The sequence below is a fragment of the Moschus berezovskii genome, chromosome X (genome assembly GCF_049115385.1).
Source record: "Moschus berezovskii isolate FMDL1 chromosome X, NW_MosBer_1.0, whole genome shotgun sequence".
NCBI classification, from domain to species: Eukaryota; Metazoa; Chordata; class Mammalia; order Artiodactyla; family Moschidae; genus Moschus; species Moschus berezovskii.
The window spans coordinates 39,660,503-39,686,170 of NC_142488.1; the positions used below are offsets into that span (position 1 = coordinate 39,660,503).

At 37.3% G+C, this 25,668-nt stretch overlaps 1 protein-coding gene across 8 annotated transcripts in view; it reads right to left on the bottom strand.

The window, feature by feature from the left end:
- Nucleotides 1-25,668, bottom strand: part of CASK (calcium/calmodulin dependent serine protein kinase) — a 387,791-nt gene that overhangs the window by 83,976 nt on the left and 278,147 nt on the right. For all 8 annotated transcript variants that reach the window (XM_055393922.2, XM_055393920.2, XM_055393918.2 and 5 more), the window contains exons 10-11: nucleotides 23,476-23,575; nucleotides 9,476-9,597 (exon numbers count right to left, since the gene is read on the bottom strand). In XM_055393922.2, the coding sequence (XP_055249897.1) occupies nucleotides 9,476-9,597; nucleotides 23,476-23,575 (222 nt within the window). The remainder of the gene's footprint in view (nucleotides 1-9,475; nucleotides 9,598-23,475; nucleotides 23,576-25,668) is intronic.

A 25,668-nucleotide genomic window follows, 5' to 3' on the forward strand; every position in this document is an offset into this window, starting at 1 on the left:
TAAGGGAATGAGAGGGACTGCTGTAGTTAACAACAGTTTCAGTGAAAATCACACATTCCTTTCACAGAGATGTATATCATAGGAGCTAACCTGGAGACCAGACAGAGAGAGCAATTGCCTGGGGATGAAACTAAGGCTGAATTCCCCACTACTGGCCACTTTTACCTGGAAGATTTGGCTTTTCCAAGTATATAATTATTTACCACAAAATACTGATATTGGATGAATGGATAAACAAAATGTGGTGTACATACAAGATGGAGTATTTTTCAGTCTTTAAAAAAGGAAGGAGATTCTGATATATACTACAACAAGGATGAAACCTGGGGACATTATGTTTGGTGAAATAAGCTAGTCACAAAAGAACAAATAAAGTATGATTCCACTTCTTTGAGGAACCTACAGTAGTCAAATTCCTTGAGACAGAAAGTGGAATCTGCCAGGGGCTAAGGAGAGGATGAAATGGTTTATTTACATCTTCCTTACTTTCTTTCACCAACGGGTTATAGTTTTTGGTGTATAAGTCTTATATCTCTTTTATTCAATTGTTTTATCCTTTACAATAGTATTATATTTTTAAAATTTTATCTTTACTTTATTCATTGCTTTTATATAAAAGTATAATTAATTTTTGTATGTTGATCTTGTATCCTGCAGTTTTGCTAACCTTGCCTATTAGTTCTAGTAGATCTTTTGTAGTTTCCTTAGGATTTTCTATATACAAGAATATATCTCTATGAGAATATGGTTTTACTTCTTTTCCAGGCTGCATAACTTGAATTTCTTTCTCTTGCTTTACTGCACTGGCCAGAACCACCATTCAGTTCAGTTCAGTTGCTCAGTCGTGTACGACTCTCTGAAACCCCATGAATGATAGCACGCCAGGCCTCCCTGTCCATCACCAACTCCTGGAGTTCACTCAAACTCATGTCCATAGAGTTGGTGATGCCAGCCATCTCATTCTCTGTCGTCCCCTTCTCCTCCTGCCCCCAACCTTTCCCAGCATCAGAGTCTTTTCCAGTGAGTCAACTCGTCGCATGAGGTGGCCCAAGTATTGGAGTTTCAGCTTTAGCATCAGTCCTTCCAATGAACACCCAGGATTGATCTCCTTTAGAATGGACTGGTTGGATTTCCTTGCAGTACAAGGGACTCTCACGAGTCTTCTCCAACACCACAGTTCAAAAGCATCAATTCTTTGGCGATCAGCTTTCTTCACAGTCCAACTCTCACATCCATACATGACCACGGGAAAAACCATAGCCTTGACTAGACGGACCTTGGTTGGCAAAGTAATGTCTCTGCTCTTTAATATACTATCTAGGTTGGTCATAACTTTCCTTCCAAGGAGTAAGCGTCTTTTAATTTCATGGCTGCAATCAGCATCTGCAGTGATTTTGGAGCCCAAAAAAATAAAGTCTGACACTGTTTCCACTGTTTTTCCATCTATTTCCCATGAAGTGATGGGGCCAGATGCCATGATTTTTGTTTTCTGAATGTTGAGCTTCAAGCCAACCTTTTCACTCTCCTCTTTCACTTTCATCAAGAGGCTTTTGAGTTCCTCTTCACTTTCTGCCATAAGGGTAGTGTCATCTGCATATCTGAGGTTATTGATATTTCTCCCCGCAATCTTGATTCCAGCTTGTGCTTCTTCCAGCCCAGCGTTCCTCATGATGTACTCTGCATATAAGTTAAATAAGCAAGGTGACAATATACAGCCTTGACGTACTCCTTTTCCTACTTGGAACCAGTCTGTTGTTCCATGTCCAGTTCTAACTGTTGCTTCCTGACCTGCATACAGGTTTCTCAAGAGGCAGGTCAGGTGGTCTGGTATTCCCATCTCTTTTGGAATTTTCCACAGTTGATTGTGATCCACACAGTCAAAGGCTTTGGCATAGTCAATGAAGCAGAAATAGATGTTTTTCTGGAACTCTCTTGCTTTCTCCATGATCCAGCGGATGTTGGCAATTTGATCTCTGGTGCGCTGCCTTTTCTAAAACCTGTTTGAACATCTGGGAGTTCACGGTTCACGTATTGCTGAAGCCTGGCTTGGAGAATTTTGAGCATGACTTTACTAGCATGTGAGATGAGTGCAATTGTGCGGTAGTTTGAGCTTTCTTTGGCATTGCCTTTCTTTGGGATTGGAATGAAGACTGACCTTTTCCAGTCCTGTGGCCACTGCTGAGTTTTCCAAATTTGCTGGCATATTGAGTGCAGCACTTTCACAGCATCATCTTTCAAGATCTGAAATAGTTCAACTGGAATTCCATCACCTCCACTAGCTTTGTTCCTAGTGATGCTTTCTAAGGCCCACTTGACTTCACATTCCAAGATGTCTGGTCAGTGATCATGTTATCGTGACTATCTTGGTCGTGAAGATCTTTTTTGTACAGTTCTTCTGTGTATTCTTGCCACCTCTTCTTAATATCTTCTGCTTCTGTTAGGTCCACACCATTTCTGTCCTTTATCAAGTCCATCTCTGCATGAAATGTTCCCTTGGAATCTCTAATTTTCTTGAAGAGATCTCTTGTTTTTCCTATTCTGTTGTTTTCCTCTATTTCTTTGCATTGATGGCTGAGGAAGGCTTTCTTATCTCTCCTTGCTGTTGTTTGGAACTCCGCATTCAGACGCTTATATCTTTCAGAACCACCATAAAAATATTAAATAGGAGTGGTAATAGTGGAAAATCCTTGCTTTGTTTCTGGTTATATTAGTTTTGTATTGCTGCTTAACAAATGACCATATTCTTAGTAGCTTCCCCCGCTTTTAACTTTATTGATATTTACATTAAGAATGAAGAAAAACTAATTTGAAAATATTTAGGTCAGATGATATCTCTAGTTCTCTTTATCTTAGGAATGTTGTTTCATATGACATTTTCCTATTGATACTAATATTTTGATTCGCTGATGGAAACAAACATTAGAGTTCTTGCCCATCCAGTTAAAAACAGAGGAATGAGACCCCCCCATGTCTACAGCAAGCTTCGGGGTACTTCAATCTCCAGCCCAGGAGGCAGGGGGCACAAGGCCACCACCACTGACTTACCACCCAGATGGTTTCGTATTTGCTGAAGTTTACTCTTTAAGACTACATGGGACCCTGGGAAGGTACCAGTAGCTCAGCCTCTAAAGGTCCTCAGGCCTTATTTTTGCAGACATGTAAGTGCAAATCAACCAGACTACAAATCCATGGGAAACTTAGCTTTGGTATTTCCTGACTGGTAACCTATTTAAACATCCAAACTCAACACTGTATCAACTTACTTCTCAGACCCCAGATTGCTCAAAAACATCAAATTATTGCAGAAGTTCCATGTTTTTCCCTATTAGGAAACTTCTGAGTTCTAAAAATAAGCTATTTCCAAATATGACTACCAATTTAATATCTTTAAAAAAGCAAAACAGTAAATCAAGAGTTGCAGTTTTCCAGTGTTAACTCCAAGTCAGATAGAAAAACTCTCTAACTTTCCCTAAGAAGCAAAAAAAAAAAAAACCGAGATGTCAATAATATAAAATATGGAGAATTAAAGATATCAAATCATTTCTAGCAAAATATTTTAAAATATTATTTTATTATAAAAATTGCCTATAATATAAAACTGCTAAATTGCTATTGTAGTTAGTCTTTGCATTATTAATCTAATCACTGATTTTTTTAAAGAACTTTTCAAGAAAATAATCTTAATTAAGTGGGACATCACGTTTACCATGGAAACAGCAGTCTGTAACAAATGCTAACAGCTGCTCAGAGATATGACAGATGGTGGGTGAATGTTTAAAACTTAGTTGTCAAAGTTTGACAATGTTTTGTAACATTGTTGACTTACAAAATAAACATTAATTCTGTACTAGGAAAATTTCTACAAGAATTTAATAAGACTGAGAATCACCACCAAATAACATTTGCAAAATACTTTATATCTGGAAAAAACTCTTGATTTTTCAGCCCACTGAAAACGCATCCATCATCTCACCATCCAGTGTATCATATGCAAGTTCCAAAACTGATTCAAAATATTAGTAAAAGAGATACTTACACTTTAACATCAATTCCCAAGAAAGAAAGCCCAACTAATGAACAACAGGGTAACACTTCATTATTTTATATTTGATTTTTATAATCTGCACTCATACTTGAAAAATCAATTCAGGGGAAAATTGGTTTTCCATCCTGTGCTGGGCTGGAGATTCTCCCCTCAAATTCATGGCTACGTGGAATCTCAGAATGTGACCTTATATGGAAGTCATGTCTTTGCAGATAGTAATTAATTAGGATGAGGTCATATTGGCCTAGAGTGGGCCCTAAATTCAGTGACTAGTATCCTTATGAGAAGGCCATGTGAAGACACAGAATCACACACATACAGAGAACGCCTTGTGAAGAAGCAGAGACTGAAGTACTGCAATTACAAGCCAAAAAACACCAAGGAGTGCAGGGAACTACCAGAGCAAGGGAGGATTCTTCCCTGGAGCCTTGGAGGGAGCATGGTTCTGCTGGTACCTGACTTAAGACTTCTAGCCTCCAGAAGTGTAAGAATAATCTGTTATCTTAGTGAAAGTCGCTCAGTTGTGTCCGACTCTTTGTGATCCCAAGGACTATACAGTCCATGGAATTCTCTAGGCCAGAACACTGGAGTGGGTAGCCTTTCCCTTCTCCAGGGCATCTTCCTAACCCAGGGATCGAACCCAGGTCTCCTGCATGGCAGGTGGATTCTTTACCAGCTGAGCTACAAGGGAAGCCCTATTGGTTATCTTAAGCCACTCCATTTGTGGCGGCTTTAGCAAACACACGCCACAGTATCTTTCACTAATACTGATCTATGTATTTCATATACAGAGCATCACTGTGCCAGTGCTTTGAATCTTTGAAAGCAGAAATATTGGAACAAGCTGGACCAGGCACAGTTCCTCCTCTTTATCTGTTCCTACAAAATGAGAATCAGCGTATGTGTGCCAGGGCAAACTAGTTGAATAGCAAATATTTAGACATTCTGGATCTATTTCTAACTACAGATTATACTAGAATTCAAATCAGAAAGCATTTCCTCCCTCAGTGGAATCCACAGTGTTTCTCCTTTTGTTTTAATGTAAATTCTTTCCATATGACAGATATTTTGTTTCCTTCAAACTAATTCTAAGAACCTTTCTTCAAATTCTGAGCTTGTTACTATTTTAAAGGCATGGCTAGAAAAAATAGAGTGCTATACAATCTTTTATCTTCTGCAGGAACTTAACCTTGTTTCGTTTGGTCAGCTGAAAAATTATGGCTGCAGACTTAGCGAGTGTGTTATTGAATTAGTAGAAATTATTTAAATATAATAAAATATTTCTTGAAATGACTCAGTGAGATTAAAGTAGCAATCAAGACATGGTCCACAAACAAGGCCACTAGGTGTCACTGCTTGGAATTCTAGAAAAGGAACCAACAGAGATTCTGCAAAACAAAACAATCTGATTCCAAGAACACTAGAAGGAAGGAGAAGGAACAGTTAAAGCTGAAAAGCTTCTTCTCAAGTGTTGGTTTGTAAAATGATCCTTTTTTGTTATGCAAACCATAAGTACTGAAGTACTTAAACATTTTTCAATGGCTAGACTTCTCTAAATGGTAGCCATTTGAACACTTCATGGATCTCATGATTGAAATGTCGCCTGTAACTCTGAAACAAGAGCTTAATGAGCCATATTTAAGGGCTGTAGATAATGGGGGCATTACCTCATTCAGAATGATTGAGCTTTCGTTGAAGGATGGCTCAGTTTGGATCAAATGCATCCCAACACTGCCCAGAGCTGGCCTTATAGTCAGTCATCTCAGGAGAGTTCTGGGCTTCATATGTAGTGCTTGTCTGCAAAATTCTTACGATGTGATGTCTTTGGGGGAGCACAGCTTATTTTTAGGGTACCAGCTCCTTTTCAAATAGAGATGCATTGATGGGGCAGATACTGATGCAGACACTTCTCTAAGTTTATAATTAATTAAAATCCAAAGGAACTTTAAACACATTTTTCCTCACTAAAATCTACGAATCTCTCCTGAAGTGGTGACAATGTCTACCCAAGAATACAGCAGTTATCCAAAATAAATATTTGTAGTGAGGTCTGAGAAGTTTAGCACTGGATGGTAATGGTGGCCTGGCTCAGTTCCAAAGTCCAGTCTGTGTTTGATTATCTGCCCCTCTTTGTAGAAGCTAGCAATGTTCTTGTATTTCCTCTGCAGTCTCAAGCTTGGTATGCTCAGTTACATTAAGTAAGAAGAATACAACTCTGAAAACTAATTTGGGCTTCTCTTAGCCTTTAAATGACAAAAAGTCCTTGACCTAAAGAAGGCCAGTAAATCTTAGCACTGACTAGCATTGAAATAAACCAAATCTCCATGCTCTGCTGTAGCTTCTTTCAAACATCCTACTTACTAGTTTTAGTAAAAGCTATGGGAATGGCAAACCACTTCAGTATACTTGCCTTGAGAACCCCATGAACAGTAACAAAGGGCAAATGATTCATGGGGTCGCGGAGAGTCAGACACGACTGAGCGACTGAACTGAACTGAACTGAACTGATGACTTCTATGGAAAATTCACAACTTTCTGCATCTGGGACTTCCCTGGTGGTCCAGTGGTTAAAACTCTGCACTTCCACTATAGGGGGTGTGGGTTCGATCCCTGGTTGGGAAATTCCTGTATGCCTTTGCCAAAAAAAAAAAAAACAAACACAAAAAATCAACAAAAACAAAAAACCAAAACCAAAAAGAACAAAACTTTCTGCATCATATGAAACAACGATAAAGAATAGATATTTAAATAGTCAAGGAAAAGAGGTCAAACTAATTCAAATAACACATTAACAAAAACAATGATGACAAAACAAAGGGGAAAATGGAATGCTAGGAGCTATTCACAAAATAGAATGCATTTCAAGGGCTTTTTGGTATCCAAAGAAAATAACAAGTTATTTGAAATAAATTTAATCTGAAATGTTCTCAAATTACTTAAGATAAATTACACTAAGGAGAAAACCCATTTCCTTATCTTCCTGAGCACATTTTTTAGCTTTACTGAAGTATAATTGACAAATAAAATTGTAATATATTTAAAGTGTACTACATGATGATTTGATAAATGTAAACATTGTGAAAGGATTCTAACAATCAAGTTAATTAATACATCCATCACTTCAAATATTTATCATTTCTTGGGGATGAGAATACTCACGTTCTATTCTTTTAGCAAATTTCAATTATAAAATACAGTGGTTTCAACTATAGTCACCATTCTATACATTAGATCCTCTGATCTTGAAGGAGGAAACAGACAGAGCTGGACTCCCTCTTGGGCCAGGCTGCGAACATTAGGCTACACGCATGGTCACCCTCCCAATGGATTCTGAACTTTGTGCCCGGTGTCTATAGAAATGGCATACCAATGGAAAACCAGACCCCTGGATAAAGAAGCCTCAGGACTTGTACTTGGACACTCCATTGCCTAAAGAATATGCTAATTATCTCTGTAACAGAACAAAGTGGTAAATTCCATTATGTTTATCAGGATATGACCACAGGTCTATTGATAAATATCCACTGTTTATCTAGTCTTGTGACACATGAATCATGGGTTAACTTTGATCTAATCTCTCTTTTACCTTGTCCAGACTAGTTTCAAGGAATCTGGGTAGGTGGATTTGAGCAAGTACACTTAGGGTATATAAGGTTTTCACAAAAACTGGTCGTGGTCCTTGGCTAGGAGACTTTGCCTTGGGCCCGCCGGGTGTAATAAACTGCACTCCACTATCTGCATTGTCCTTCTGAGTGAGTTTGTTTCCCGGAATGCGTGGCCACAACAACCTTATTTATCTTATAACCAAAAGCCTGTACCCTTTTACCAATTTCTCCCCATTTCCCCCACCTCCCAGCCTGGGCAACCACCATTTCACTTTGCTTCTATGAGTTCAACTTTTTAAAAAAATGATACTATGCAGTATTTGTCTTTCTCTGTCTGGCTTATTTCACTTAGCACATTTAAAAACTATTTCCCTTGTATGGCAGAGTCCCTTAGCTGTTCACTTGAAACTATCACAACATTGTTAATTGGTGGTAGCCCAATCCAAAATAAATAGTTAAACAAAACAAAACAAAAAACCCCACAAATCTATTTCCCAGCTCTCCTGTAGCTACTCAAGCATGTAACTAGTATTTGCAAATGGAACATAGACAACTTTGATACAGCCCACTTGCAACCCTGACCCTGCAAAATTTTCCATTTTCTCTCATCTGCTGGCTGGGTGCAAAGGATGCAGTGGAAGAAGCCTCGATCCCTGAATGCCTGTGTGGAAGAGACTATTCCTGCTCCTCTCCTTCTCATCTACTGCAGTTGACTGTGATGTGAGCAAGAAATAAACTTCTGTTCTGTTAAGCCACTCAAATTTTAGGATTGCACACTGTAGCAGTTACTCAGTCCTGAATTCAACATATACTATGTTAAAATGTGTAACTATTAAAAATGGTAATTAACTTGATCAAATCTATGGATAGAAGTGACTGTGAGATACTATACTTGGTGGGAAGTTGAAACATACACTCTTAGCTTGGCTTTTCCCAAACTGGTCCTTACCAATTTGGCAGGATTGTGAATGAAAATTCTCTGTCCAAATTAGCTTGAGAAATGCTATGAGAGTTAATCGGGTTTTTTGCTATAGGACATCTTAGAGCTGCTATATACTAATACCCGTTGTGAATCCATATAAAGGGAATAAAGAACATAGCATTTCCCAAACTTATATAGTCAGTAAAAAAAAAAAATTAATCAATAAATTTTAGATCTACTCCCCTCTCTTGAATGGCAACACCCACAACTATCTTCCAGAACAATGCTCTGTAGAATACATTCTGGGAAACTTTGCATTAGTTTAATTCGTATCATATGGTCGATTAATCAGTGAGCACCACAAAGTTCTAGGCATCCCAAAGCAAATTTCATTCTTATTAAGGGAAGATTTTTCTTGTAAAAAGACTAATATGTGCTAAGAAAGGTATTTTACTTAAAATATGACTGAAATGAAGGCAGATGTGAACTATCAGCTTCTGACTTGTATCTGTCAGTGCAGTCATATTTAATGATGGAATATATCCTTATGTTTTAAAGAGAGACACTGAGTTTATGAAAACCAGCAATGTTAAGTATGAGATGTGTATGTGAATAGAGTCCACTGCACAACGTTTAACTTAATTCTTTCTCTCCTATACTCATGTTTGAAGTGCAATCAAAGCTCAACGGATTCTTCTAAAGATATACATATATACTTATTTTTTTCCACTGTGACTTGTTAGGCTCTAATGCATTTGTACCATATATAAGATACTTAATTTCAGTTATGAATCTATGATGGATGACTTCCTGCATTTCTCACAGATGGGCAGCAACTGAAAAAGGACTGTCATGATAACTATTCAGTTTACCAAAAAAAAATTAATAAAGAGAAAGACTTACATCTAGTAGTGTGTGAAGATGCTGATCCTGGAAAACACTGTGTAGAAAATCTAAGTCCTTTTCACTGCAGTCTGTAAGTGCATGAATCTCTTCCAGGCTGTCCAGCACCTGTGACACTGCTCCTAAGGGGAACAAACAGAAAAGAAACAGCCAGTAGAGAAAGTCAATGTCAAACTCACCTTCATAACCTAAATCTAACACTTCAGAACTGTGGACTAACAAATTTCAAAGGTTCATGTCTTTACTGGAAAACAGATTTAAATGTGTTTCATATCACTTAATGATAGAGTATTTGCAGTGAATTTATGTTTTTAACAATGTATTTCCACGTTCCTCATTTTTCAAAGTAAATTGCCTCTTGTCTTACTTGGATTAGGGCAATTCATCAACTACAACTGAGCTACTAGAAGATCTGGGTGCAGAAAATCATACATCAGAAAGAGACTGTGGGTTCCCAGGACTCCACGATGTTTTGAAATATGATAGAAATAATGGAGGTGGTCATTTCACACAGGGGCTTTCCAACAAGAACAGAAGGTGAAGCCAGATGTAGATGTGAGGGACAAACCTTCAACTAGGATCTCCTGCTATGTAAAACAGGCTTCTCAGGATTAAAAAAAAAGATTTATTTAATTATTTAATTTGGCTGCGCTGGGTAATAGTTGCGGCATGTGGGATCTAGTTCCCTGACCAAGGATTGAGCTCGGGCCCCCTGCAGTGTGAGTGTGGAGTCTTAACCACTGGACCACCAGGAAAGTCCCCTTCTCAGGATTTTTAAGGCTCAAACTTAACTAGCAAAAATCCCACTCCATTCTTTTTCCTCCCTTCACATACAAAGTCAAGGGATCCAAGTTGTTCTCAGTTAATTGGGCCCCCTTTTACTAAGGATAGATATACTGACTGACACTTCAGAATACCATAGTAGATATTAGGGGAAATAATTTTTGTAGGACAGTATGGTCACTTTAAATTTCCTCTAATAACTGGGAATCCAGAGAGGTAGTAACAAAGTCACTTAGCCTTAAAGAAATGGTTAGCCCGTTCTACTCTGCAGACAACATGTACATATGCACTCCAGAGAAAGAAAAGCACCCTGAGAGCCTACACTTCAGGACATTAGTGTACATAGTGTTAGAGACATTCTAACAATAAGTGCCTCACTGCACATGTAAATCTTAGTTCTGTAGTTTTCAACCAGCAGCAACTTTGCCCCTCAGGGGGACATTTGGCAATGTCTGGAAACACTTTTGATTGTCACAACTGTGATGGTGGTCAGAGTGGGGAGATGGGAATGGGGAAGAGTACTGCTTTTCCACAAAGCAATCTGATAATTTATATCAAAGAACCTCAAAAATGCTCATGCACTTTAATTCCGGATTTCTATTCACAAAAATGTACGTTAAGGAAAAAATAGGAATTGTAGAAAGATTTATGTGTCAGGATATCTATCATATAAAATGGATAAATATCTAATAATTAGAGAATGATTATATAAACTGTAGAACATCCATGAAATGGAATACACAGCCACATGAAATTTGTTTTTGAAGAATTTTAAAGACAGAAATCTGCGTGGTATAAAATTTCAGAGAGCAGAAGGCAAAACCACATAAACTGTGTACCCCCAATTATAACTGAAAAAAAATACAAATTCAGAAAAAAACCCAACAGAATGAAAAATACCAAAAAGATAATAGTAATTATATTTATTTTCCTGCTTCTATTTCATTCTGTGTTTGTCCATACGTTCTAAGGTTTCTACAATAGAAAAAAAGTAGCTATACGAGCAACTGCTTTTTGTAGTATTTAATTATTTTAAAAATTTGGGGCTTAAGACACATTAAGTGGTTATCTATGTGGAAATTACTGTAGTTAATTTTTTAAAAAATTTGACTTTTCTCCTTTCAGATAATTGTAGATCCATATGAACTTGTATGAGATAATATGGAAAGATATCATGTACCCTTCACCCAGTTTCCCCACTGTGGTAACATCTTGTAAACTGTCACATATCATAACCAGGAATATTGACATTGATATAGTCCAGCTACAGCATATTTCCATCACCCCAAGGATCCTTCATGTTGCCCTCTTATAACTGCAATAATTTCCCTCCTGTCCTTCCTACCTCCTAACCCCTGCCTGGCAACTACTAACCTGTTCTCCATTTCTATAATTTTGTCATTTCAAGGGATCTATATAAATGAAACAATATGGTGTGCAACCTTTTGGGACTGGCTTTTTTGACTCGGCATAACTCTCTGGAAATTCATCCAAGTTGTTGCATGTATCAATAGTTTAATCCTTCTTATTCCTGGCACCTGTCTATGGCAGGGATGTGCCACAGTTTACCATTAATCTGTTGACAGGACTGTGAATACTTTTAAATGTTGAATAATTACACCTACCAGGCTATTGCTATGTCTTCATTGAAAACATTAAGTGGACACTAAGTGGAATAAAAAAGGTACAAAGCAGAAACCAGTCCTCATTTGCCCTGCTAGTCTTAAAAGTGTATTAATCTAATCCACTTCCTTCTCCCTGCTCATCTCAGGACTTTTACTTTGTTCTGAGAAGGAAAAAAAAAAACTGGAAATTAGTTAAAAGTCAGGTCTCTTGTCATCCCTTACTAAAAGCCTTGGAAAGCAACAGGTCATGTGAAGAAATTAGTCCCAAATATTTCACCGAGTCCTTGATCCTGGTACATCATCAACAACAGAATTATATGATGCCAGGTTTATAAAGTTACTAAAGCCAGTTCTAAGCTTTTGGATTAACTGCAACAACAAAAATACTAATGAAATGTGGATTTTTTTTTTGTATATTAAAAAACTTAACAGAGAGCAGAGAAAGCTAATTACTATTTCCACTCAGTTATCTTAGTGGAATCTTATCTAGTTTTTATTGTCTCTATCCAGCATTGCTTATGCTAATCTATTCTATCTATTCTATGTAGTAGTTTATTAATACTATAAAATTAAAATAAAACAAGCTTGTATCTAGCGAATTCTAAGATGGTAAGTCTAACCATTGGGAAGCAATTTTGGCTGTATCAGACCAGGGACGTATCATTTGTTGGTTTGTGAACTCCCAAAGCTCTGTGCAATCCCTGTCCTACAAGCATCTCCATGTATTACCCAACATGTGCACTTGCTCACTCTTCATTTCTGTGCTGCGAGGTCCTTCAGGCAGGCCGATATTTGATTAATTTCATTATCTCCACAAAGTATGCCTTGAATTAAGTATTAAAGAAACAATGATAAGAGCAACTCCCAATTCCTGAGTGTTTGTGCCGGGCACATCCCCAGGACAACATAGTAAGGTAAATACAGTACCCGACCTTTCTAGATAGGGAATTGAGGATCAGAGAGGTCAAGGAAGGTCACAGCTAGAAGTGGTAAAGCCAGGACTCAACCCCAGTGTGTCTGGATCCAAAGTATATGCGCTTCTTGACTTTCTATGGTAACTGGCTGGACTAGGAAATGCAGGGAGAACTTTCAACAAGAAGTGACACGCACTTTATGCATGGATATGGAGGTTAGAAAAGAATTTGAATCCTACTAGGTTAGACAATGCTAAAGCTGAAACTGCAATACGTTGGCCACCTCATGCGACGAGTTGACTCACTGGAAAAGACTCTGATGCTGGGAAAGGTTGGGGGCGGGAGGAGAAGGGGACGACAGAGAATGAGATGGCTGGATGGCATCACCGACTCTGTGGACATGAGTTTGAGTGAACTCTGGGAGTTGGTGATGGACAGGGAGGCCTGGTGTGCTGTGATTCATGGGGTCGCGGAGAGTCGGACACAACTGAGTGACTGAACTGAACTGAGGTCAGACAATAAGCAAAACTTTTATCACGTTCCTGCTTTTTGCCAGGTATGAGGCAGGGGTTTCAAGGAAAACAGATACGATCCCCGGTCTCAAGGAAAGGGCTCTCATGCAGGTGTGTGAAGTAGGCACATTATACCCTGAAGCAAATGATTTAGAGGAGGTAAAAACTAAAGTGGCACAGAAACAGGCTGCCCAGGGAGAAGCTGGGACAGTCTCAGAGAAGAGGTCAAAGTTCAAGTCACTCAATCATGTCACTCTTTGCGACTGAGAGTCAATTCCTAGGCAGGTTGATAAGAAGTGGAGAGAGGGGTCTGGGAGGGGGAAAGGACAAACATCTTTTTTTCCCTCTACATTCCTTAGTCTTAGTCATGTAAAAAAATTTTTTAAAGCCTGGAACTGATGATTACACACAAAAAAACAACTCAGTTTAAACTCTATACTAAGGATTATATAACAACAATGTATCCTGCTTGAGGACAATTTCTCCTTCCTGAAAACCTTCTGACTAATCTGTTATCTTAGCTAGCTAGCTACCTAAGTCGCTTCAGTCGTGTCCGACTCTGTGCGATCCCATGGACAGCAGCCCACCAGGCTCCTCTGTCCACAGAATTCTCTAGGCAAGAATCCTGGAGTGGGTTGCCATTTCCTTCTCCAAATCTGTTATCTTAAAATGTATATTATGGGAGTGGGTCTGGTAAGATCTTTCTATTGTTAAGTTATAAATCTGTCATCTTAAAATGTAAATTGTGGGAGTGGGTCTGAAGTGAAGACGTGAAAGCCCCTCAGTCATGTCTGACTCTTTGTGGCCCCATGGACTATATAGTCCATGGAATTCTCTAGGCCAGAATAGTGGAGTGGGTAGCCTTTCCCTTCTCCAGGGGATCTTCCCAACCCAGGGACTGAACCCAGGTCTCCTGCTTGGCAGGCAGATTCTTTATCAGCTGAGCCACAAGGGAAGGGACTGGGTCTAGTAAGAACTTTACAACCTTGAGACATTCTTTTGATTTAATTGGTAATAACCAATTAAAGAAGTATATAACTCCCTTTTCTAAGGCTAGTGAGTGGGGCACTCTCCATCCTCCCTCTGATGTCTATGTCAGAAGCTTTCTCTGTCTCTTTTCATACTTTAATAAAACTCTGCTATACAAAAGCTCTTGAGTAATCAAGCCTGGTCCCTGGTCCCAAAGCTAAATCTTCTTCAGAGACCATGAATCCGACATTGTTCACGTTAAGCTATCACGACCCCATGGACTATACAGTCCATGGAATTCTCAAGGCCAGAATACTGGAGTGGGTCAGCTGTTCCCCTCTCCAGGGGATCTTCCCAACCCAGGGATCAAACCCAGGTCTCCCTCACTGCAGGCGGATTCTTTACCAGTTGAGCCACTAGGGAAGCCCAAAGAGGTGGATGAGCAGGAATTCAACACCTCCACCTAGGTTTCCAATCCGCTCTGACAGATCCAGTGGATGCTTTGCTGGAAAGCACAAGGGCAACCATTAGCCTGTGTCTCTAGTAGGTAAGACCTACCAGGTCAACAGTTCTATTTAATTTCCTTGGATCTGTCACCTTTTCTGAACTGATTTATAGTCTGATCTTGTACCCAAATGTGATTAACTTTGTAGGTTTTCAATCATGAAAGGCAGTATTTCCACAGGTGTGCTCAAGTTGCCTCTTTCAAGCTCTGAAAAGTGTCCCTAATTTAAAAGTTTCTGTCATTAACTAGGAAACTTAATAGTCCTTATTCCAACCCTCCTTTGTCTTTTCATACTGAATAAACACATATTTTTGGTCTAACCTCAAGATCTTTCTTTACCTTTGATCGTTTTAACACCTCTCCTGACACTGCTTCTAGTTTCGTTCATTCTTTCTTTGAGTATGACCAGCATAACCACATCTCACAGATGGGTAACCTGATATCTGCAGTTCAACACCAAGTCACGTAAAATCTCATAAGTTTTCAATTCATTATAAAACATTAATATACACAAAGACATTTCTGGGGCTTCTCCATTGCTACTGTTTTACATACAGAGGCAGAAGTAGTAATGAATGTAACACAACAACACACACAGGCTCTTAGGCTGTCACTAGTATATATTTTGTTGATCAATAACTGTCATATCTGAAAGTACTCACTTTTCTCAAAAACTGAAAAGGATGTTTTTTTCCTATAAAACCCCTGAATGAACTTGTGACTATCTTGAAAAAAAAAAATCAGTAAATAATATGTAAGTTCACCTCAGAGGGCAATTTATCTAATGGCAGGACTGTAGGTATCCCATTCACTTTTGCTTTCTAGGCTATATTTTGCAGAGTATTTTGTACAAAAAAACACTATAAAATATGTTTGATTAAACTTATTGTTTTTTTCTGAAAGTAGCATTGACATACACAAACTACCATGTATAAAACAGACGACTGGTCAGAAGGTGCTAAATAACCCTGGGAGCCCAGCCTAGTGTTTTGTGACAACCTAGAGGAGTGAAATGGGTGGGGGGAGGGGCAATTTAGGGGGTGAGACAGACTGGGGAGGAGGGGCGGGAGGGGATATATGTATTATTATGGCTGATTTGCATTGTGGTATGGCAGAAACCATCACAACATTGTAAAGGAATTTTCCTCCAATTAAAAATAATTTAAAAATTCCTGTTTTCTGAGCAAATTCTGAAGCATTGAAAATATTGTAATAAGAAACATATAACCACAGGAAAGTTTATTTTATGGCACTGTTTCCTCAAAGTCATAATGAAAATTATTTTACTACTTATATTTGTGTAACAGTTTATAATTTCCAACATGTGTTTTATGCTTATTATGTTATGTGATTCCACAATAGCCCTGCCCTGAAGACAAGTGTTTCTATATTTGGAAAAAAAGGAGGCTCTTTCATGTTAAATGACCCTGGGGCCACAGCAGTTGAGTCATAGAAACCAGGCCTCTAGCACCTAGTTCTTCCACTACAGACTGATCCCTCCTGAAACCATGTTTTACCCTTACCAACACACTTGAATAATCTCTTGGTCTAAACTTTCACAATGATAAATTTATTAGAAAGTAATCAAGCCCTGCCTTTGGAATAGTATTTTACTTTAGCTTCTGCCTAATTCATTTGATCATCAAGTTTGTATCTAAACAACAGGTTAATAATCATACATTTTAACTTTGAACATGTCTACCTTTCCTAGGAATCTCATGGATACAACTTTCTCAAAAGTTTTCTGCTACTGTTATGAAATAATAAGCAATAAAGCATAAATATGTCAATTGTTTTAAAAATATGATTTAAAAGCTTTGAGTCTAGAACTGTTTCGTTAGAAGTAGAAAAGTCTCATAAAAATGTTGACTGAGTAAAAATAACCTGAAAGAAGGACAGAAAAATAAATAGTAGAATGCTTAAACTGTTCTCAGTGTTAAAGTAGGTAGAAAGCGAAAGTGAAAGTGAAGTCGCTCAGTCGTGCCCGACTCTTTGCAACCCCATGGACTGTAGCTCACTAGGCTCCTCAGTCCACGGAATTTTCCAGGCAAGAGTACTGGAGTGGGTTGCCATTTCCTTCTCCAGGGGATCTTCCCAACCCAGGGATCGAACCCGGGTCTCCTGCACTGCAGGCAGACGCTTTACTGTCTGAGCCACCAGGGAAGTCCCAAAGTAGGTAGAGTCTGCCTTAAAACTCTTTCCCCCAGCTTTACTATGAACAATATCAAACATATAAAAAGTTGAAAGAATCGTATTCACTATCTAGATTCTACAATTAACAGTCTGCAGTATTTGCTTTATCACATATCTATCCACACATCAATTCACCTTATTTATCATTCATCTCAAAGTAAGTGGCAGAGTGGTCAACATTAGTACACTTCACCTCTAAACACAGCAGCATAGATTTTAATACTCCCCTCTCTTTCTCTCTCTCAGGTAAAATTTATATAGAGTGAAATACACAAATCTTAAGTGTATCATCCAATGAGTTTTCATAAATGTATACACTGTATACATCTGATAAATAGTATATATCCATGTATGCAGTTATTTCAGTAACAAAGATTTATATGTATATATTTAAAAATTATATGTATAGCTGTAAAACCCAATATCACTGAGCAAATTCAGTATCTCAATCTAGTCTAGTTTCACCTGGAGAGTTATCAATAACCTCTATTTCCTATTACTTTAGCAGTCCTATTTATATAACACTGAATCAGTATGCACACATTCATATCAACTACTCAAAGTCCTTCCTGGCAAGAACAGTAGCATTACAAAAATCTGCTTACTAAGGTAGGATTAAGTTAAAATTCATCAATTTAGGTGCACATTTTCATCACTCCACAAAAGCTCCTTCTTTGAAGTCAGTCTCTTCCCCATACCTTTACCCCTGGACAATAGCTTTTAATCCCACGGCACAAAGCAAATTTTGGTTATTAGTCAAGTTATAACCTATAGTGAATGAAAATTGTATTTTGGACTTAAGCATCTGTGCTCTATCCAATTCAAGTTATGAAAACTTACACATGGTGATAAATGCATTAGATTTTTTATATATAGATTATAGTTGTTTTTGTTGTTTCAACCCCATGGATTGTAGCCCACCAGGCTCTTCTGTCTGTGGGATTTCCCAGGCAAGAATGCTGGAATGGGTTGTCATTTCCTTCTCCAGGAGATCTTCCCGACCCAAGGATTGAACCTGTGTCTCCTGCACTGTAGGCAGATTCTTTACTGCTGAGCCACCAGGGAAGCCATTGATTATAGTGCAGATGACTTAAAATTTACTAGTTAAAAGAAGTAAAAACTCTGCAAATGTATTCTATCAGAGTACAGATACCATAATTCTAATGCCATTATACTTGTTAAAGCAATCTATATTTCTAAATAGCAACATCATTGGGCACAAATTTGTCAAAATACTTTAAATAACATTCTGTTGGTTGTTAAGTGCCCTTTCATATAAGGAAATGGTGGCAACCCAATCCAGTATTCTTGTCTGGGAAATTCCATGGACAGAGGAACCTGGCGGGCTACAACCATGGGGTTGCAAGAGTCACATACGATTTAGCGACTACACCACCACCACCACCGTATAAGACTTTACAACTAAGGAAAAGCACTACTTGATACCTTCAAGATGCTTTCATCCCCAAATGACACAATAGATCTACTTGATTCAAAAAAAAAAAAAAAAAAGAAGGGTACTAAATCTGGAGAAACAAAACCAGTTACAAATGGGAAGTATCTTATATTTCAATGGTCATTAACATGTACATAGTGGGCAGCCTCTGAGATGGCCCCCAAGATCCCTGACTGCTGGTATTCATGCCCTCATATAATCAGTCCTTTCCCTGGAGTGTAGGCTGGACTTATTAACTCAGTTGTAACAAACAGAATAGGGCAGAAGGGATAGAATGTTATTTCTGAGATTAGGTTATAAGAACGGTGGTTGTGTCTTGGGTACACTCTCTTACATTTGCCCTCTCTCTTTGATTATCTGTGCCAGGGGAAGTAAACTTCAAGGCTGTGAGCAGAACTGAAGCCTATCAACAACCAGGTGAGTGAGTGTGGAAGAGGATTCCCTCTACAGTTGGACCTTCAGGTGAGATCACAGCTCTGGATGACATCTTGACTTCAGAGTCAAAAGAGATCTTAAGCCAGGGGTACTCAGCTAAGCCATGCCCAGATTCCTGACCAACAGAAACTGTGAGATGATAAATGCTGCCTTGACATTATTCATTAGAGACCAACAGATAACTAACATACTGTGAGATTTTTATATTAAATTGGCTGCCATTTGAGCTACGAGTAACTAATACAAGAAAGTGTGACAATGAATTTTGTTATTAGCACCCAGATTTTCTATTCATCTTCGTCTCTTATATACTTTCCTCCTAGTAAGCACAATGCTGAAGTAAAGATTTATTCTATTGCTTTAACTGAAATTATTACTGAGATAATTGTAGATTTATATGCAGTTGTTAAGAAATAATATAGAGATCCCGTGTATACTTTGCTCAGTTTCCCCACTGGTAACTTTTTAAAAAACTACTGTGTAATATCACAACCAGAATACTGACATTGATACAATCCACCCATCTCGTTTAGATTGCCTTAATTTTACTAATACTCATTTGTGTGTATGTAATTTCTTATATACATTTTACTTTACTATTCTCAGTTACTCAAATTATATCTTTTTGTAATTAAAATCTAGCCATTATATTATTCTTAGGTTCTTTCTGATGGTAGAAGTTGTTAAGAGACATAAATCCAGGAATTTATTTCATAGCTCCATAGCAATACTGAAAATAGTAACAGTAATAAAAACTGCTTATAGATTATATAACAATTAAAGGAACATTCACTTACCCTGAAAGGTTTCTTGAAAGCAAACTATAAAATAAATTGTTAGCCTTCTCCCAGAATAATGTATTTGTGCTGGAAATTAAGATGTGAAATAATATTAAGTGCGCTTAAAATTTTAACACTGCCTCTTTTTCCTCTTATGAAAGAAATAAGAAGTTAGTAGTATTTGTGTAACAATGCTCCAGGAAATCAGTGCATCCAAGTTTTTATTCTATGGCCAGGCAGTGTTAAAATTCATACACAAACATCTAAGCAGAAACAGCTGAGGATAAAGTCAAGCTGATTATGAACCATGCAAAGCCAAACACTTTTGCATAAAAGATAAACCTTAGAGGAAAACAAAGGGATACCTACTTTCTGCTGCTAGAAGTCCTAGGAGGAAGGCAGCATATGGACAAACAACAAACAGTATGATTTTAGAGCAAGCAGGTTATCAAGCCACAGTTGGGCTCAGTAGATGAGCCACAAGAAGCAGAGTCTCTTAGCTGAGCCCCAAGTAAGCCCTTGTGTTCTGAGAGCACATTCGCTGGGTTCTGAGTGGTTTCTTTGATTTGAAATATGAGAACAGAATATTTCCACTTGGAATTGGTAAATAACAAAGCAACAATATACTGTTTATCTTAAGATTAAGCCTAACAATTTCTGGAGAATGTATAACTGACTTATTTCAATAGTCAAAATAGGAAAAAAACCTCTTATATAAAAATTATTTTACAATGCAAACAGCATACCTAAACATGTTAAACTCTTCTTTAGAGGACCGGTTGATTTGTTTTCAATTATTTTTTTCCGCTGTTAATGAGAGGCTCTGTTAAATTTTTTAAAAATTTTAATTATAATTTTGAATAGAATTTGCACTAACACAGGATTGACAGCTTTTAATTTGGTCAAGCAAGGTCTTTAAGAAAAACAATTTACCAAACTACCATTCACTATTATTTCATAGAAAGAACAGAAAAGGCATTACCTAAAGATGAAAAACAGTCTGTCTCAAGAAAGGACTATTTTCTAACTCCTCTTTCTCCAACCCCTCACCCCTGCCCAACAAGTACATGCTTTATCATCACTTTTCTCTTTTTGAAATGGGTTTTCTGGAAGAACTCTCAGGTAACAATGGAAAGTGCTTTATGTTTTGTACTGTAAAACAAACCCATGCAAATTTTGACAGAAAGACAGTGGAAAGGATAACGTTGGGAACTTAAATGATGGAGAATTAAAGGACTAGAATTAAATAGAGAAGAATTTAGGTTTAAAAATTGAGAAGAATATTAAAAATAAAAATACTTTGAAAAATTAATATATAGCTGTGCTAATTTATAAAAGTGTAAAGCCCTTATATGAATCTAGGTAAAATAAAGGCTTTCTGCAACCAACCATATAACCATTACTTTTACATTACAGTTGGAGAAAAAAAATTTGTAAAGATAGATATTTGGTAAATAATGCTGACGGTAATATATAATGCCTCCCTTTAAATGGCTTATTATTAAAAGTTAAAAAACCATCACAATATTGTAAAGTAATTATCCTCCAATTAAAAAATAAATTAAAAAATTTAATTTTAGGAACATATGAATAATTCCTGCTAGCCATGTGAAATTCAGGAAAACATTAGAATTTTCTTGAAAAATCTCCTTTGTTTTGACATCTGACTATATAAAGATTTCCTCTTCATTTAGGGTAGATGATCAGACACGTATACTGCATAACAATTTTATCTTTTATTGTTAGCAGCTGGACAGTGCCATTTAAAAATATTTTAGAGACATTCAGCATATCAAATAGACTGCTTTTAGGATCCTTAAGATGTGGAAATTTTAAAAAAGATAGGATGAGTCGACAGGAAGGGGAAGCAATAAGGAATGCAAAATTGTGAATAACTAATTCGAGGGCTTGCAAGACAGTGTAAGAAATTTCTTTTTTGTTTAAAAAGCAAGGACTGTAATCAGAAACTATTTCAACAATATCATTGAGAGATTATACTGGAAAAAAAAACAGAAAAAATTGAGCAATGAAAATGTGTTTAATAGAAAATAAGCATGTTTATAACTGTAGACAATTCCTTTCCCTAGAAGAAAAATCCAGCTCTTCACAGAAAGGAATACTTAAGAGCTCATTAAACTCTTGTTAAGCAGAGGTAAATATTATGGGGCAACAGTAAAGAATCAGGTCTATGAAGCTGTTGCAAGGACTGTCCTACTGTCTTCCTATTGCTAAAGATGAAAATGGAATTAGAGATCTTGGCCCCAAATCTCTAAATATATTATTCCAAGTATGTGACTATATCACATAGTCACAGTATAACATAAAACTCATTAGATCCACTCCCCCTAGAAAGGGTTAACTGTAATCTGAGTGTGAAGAGGGAAGGAGGAGTTTCGAGTTAAAAACAACAAAAAGCTATGAATGGAGAGAACAAAATGGACTGGAAGAAAAAAACACAGACATGAAACAATAGGGAGCGTTGGGGAACATACCAGTAACACAACTACAGCCTTTAATGTGGGAAGGACTCTGGATAATTACCAAGTCAGCAAGAGAGGAAAAGAGCAAGTCCTCCTCCTCAGAGTCTCTTCTCTAAGATTCCCATTTATAAATGTTTTTGGAAATCACCTTCACTCAAAAGAGGAAGAGTCACATCCCAATTGGTAAAGGTCAAAATGAGGAACTATATAGCTGTTGGAATGGGAAATTTGATCCTGTTATTTTGCACAAGGTATAAGTACATACCAATTGGTCAGAAACTCTGTGTGTACATGTGTATGTAAGCATGTATGTGCACCCATGTGTATAACAGAGGAAAGAAGAAGCATAAGTATTGACAAATGCTCACGGTTCCAACATGAAAGAAGCATTAGCACATCCATTCTTCCTATATGGCTAGCCATGAAGGACAAACAACTCATGCTTTAGGAAGGGCTCTGGGCCCTGATTCCAATGGTAATACATGAACACTGAATGAGCCAGTGCAAGAGTACAAAAACCAAATCATCAGTACAGAGTCAACCAAATGACAAACACTGAGTAATTCTAATGAAAGAAAGAAAAGCTGATGCCAGAGGACGTATGATGTAGGAGTTAATAAACACACAAATGAAAATTAAAAACTAACACATATACATGCATTTGCGTATACACACAAATGGGTCCTATGTATTTTTAGCAAATAATCCTTGAGACTACCTCACGGTGGGATGGAAATCTGAGCATTTTAAAAAATAGTTTTGTGAACACTAGTGAGTTTTTTCAGGAGTACCTATAGACATTTCATCAAAACAGATAATTCTTCTACGTTCCTCCCCCTTGAATGCTTGTATAGACATGTTATAAACTTTATAAAAAGAGAAGAACCTGTAAATCGTTTCAAGAGATAATTCACAAGACAGTTTTACATCGAAAGATTCAATTAAAAGCAGTGTTGTTCCAAAGTCTGATCTGCTACAGTTGATATGGGGAAAATTTTACATCAGAAATTTGTGTTGAGGTAGAAGGTAATCACAAAGATTCAAGAAGGCTGACTACAAATGTTGGATTGGATGAAGTGCAATGTTGGGTCTGGAGGGAGGAAAGGGGAAGAAGTATTCTCGATGTTAAAAATAAAGTGAAATGTCGGCTTGGAGCAGTAGGGGAAAGCAATTTTGGTACTAAAACAAAAAAGTAATCAGATACATGGGGATGGAATCTGGCTGCTGACAAACTTCCTTAGAATTTCTTAGAGAGCAGAACTAGATTCATAGGAAAAGTTTATTCATAATGAGAAAGGATGTAGACACCACATGATTCACTCTGGTGAATGAATGAATGATTCAATTACCTGAGGAGGTAGGGTCTTCAGAGAAATCTGGCAACTCTTCAGGGGGATCCCCATAGAATGAGTTGAATTTGTGACTTGACACAGCTGCTAGCACTGCACCCTAAAGCAAAGAGATAAAAAAAATAGATATTAATATATATATATATTTAAAATTTTTCTTTTGTTTTTGGCTGTGCCATGAGGCTTGTGGGATCTTAATTCCCTGACCAGGGATTGAACCTGGGCCCTCAACAATGAAAGCATGAAGTCTTAACCAATGGACTTGGTTAAGCCAGGAAATTCCTGAAAATATATATTATTAAAAAAAAAATACAATAAACAACAAGGTCTAAGTGTATAGCACAGAGAATTACATTCAATATCCTATGATTAAACCATAATTGAAATAAATATATAAAAAAGAATGAATCACTTTGTTGTACAGCAGAAATTAATACATTATAAATCAACTATACTTCAATAAAAGCATTGATAAAAATACATAAATACAAAAAAGTTAACTACCAAATGGTTATTTAAGAAATATGGACACAGATGGATATGTTCATTCAGGCGTGTCCAACTCTTTGCGACCCCATGGACTATAGCCTGCCAGGCTCCTCTCTCCTTGGGATTTTCCAGGCAAGAATACTGGAGTGGGTTGCCATTTCCTTCTCCATGGGGTTTTCCCAACCCAGGGATTGAATCTGGGTCTCCCACACTGCAGGCAGACTCTTTACTGTCTGAGCCACCAGGGAAGCCCATTTAAGAATTATTCAGGAGGTCGAATATATAGGAAATGATAGCTAGAAAAGAGGTGGCTTAAAATAATTTTGAATTCTTTTAGATAAAGCACATACACATATACCAGAATAACACTGTCAGGGACTGCAGAAGTATATGAAACCATTTACATCTTGAACTTAAGCATGTATTAGACAATGAAATATTCTGCACTCACTATAAAATGATGCAGCAGAAGAGTGTTTAATGAAATGATAAGGTGCTTGTGATGAATTACACAAAAAAAGTTTTTGAAAATCTATAGTATGATCTTATTTTTGAAAAGTTAATCAAGACATAAAAGACTGAATATATATTAAAATGTTAATAGTATTAATTATTCTTGGATAGTAAGAATGAAGTCATTTTTCTTTTTTAAAATCTTTTTTCCCTTTCTTTTTGAAACTAATAATGACTATGCATTACTTTTGTACAGTAATTCTCAATTAGGCTACCCAGCAGAATCAACTACATCTTGACTATTTTAAAGCACATGACGCCTCCCTTGATTCCTTGATTCCTTGATTCCTAGCTCAGAATCACTATCATACTGAGTCCATGACATCTCTTAAGATTACTGGGTAGAAAAATGTTGGGAATGATTGTTTCAGTAACAAGAATGATAATATTTGTAAGTGTTCAATCACGTGAGTGTTAGGCGTAGGTCAGAATATCCAGGTGTGTTCCTTGGTGCTGCCACTTTTCATCTGCATGACCTTACTTGAGTTAATCATTTAACCTCTTGAGGTTTTCTCACACAGTGAGGATATTAAAAGTAACGTAGCTTACCTTACATGACTGTCAAAAGTCGTAATGTTTATGAAAGTGCTTTGTGAACCATAAAGCATTTTGTAAGTGCAAATTGTTACTGTGTTTAGAGAGCTAAATAAACAAAGAGTCAGACATGACTTAGCGACTCATATAACAACTATTAATATGTAGCTAGAACCTGAGCAAAGTCTTTGCTGCTCTAGATAGAATTGCTCACTTAGGTAGCCTGAGTATCATATCACCCTTGTAGTCTAAGTGTAAAGTAGCCTAAGTCTAAATTTTAAATACTGAACTCTTAGATTTTCTTGGAAAAAAATGATGAATCTTTTGTGAATGCAGGGATTCATTAAATATCATTGATAATCACAATCTATTTATGAGTGTGTGCTCAGTCATGTCTGACTCTTTGCAACTCCATGGACTGTAGCTCATCAGACTCCTCTGTCCATGGGATTTTCCAGGCAAGAATACTGGAGTGGGCTGCCATTTCCTCCTCCAGGGGATCTTGGTGACCCAAGGGTCTAACCTGCATCTCCCTTGTCTCCTGCACTGGCAGGCAGATTATTTAACATTAGCTCCATCTGGGAAGCCCCAATCATCACAATAATGCATAATAAAATGATAAATAATCATTAGTAATTCTAATAACATTATTAATAG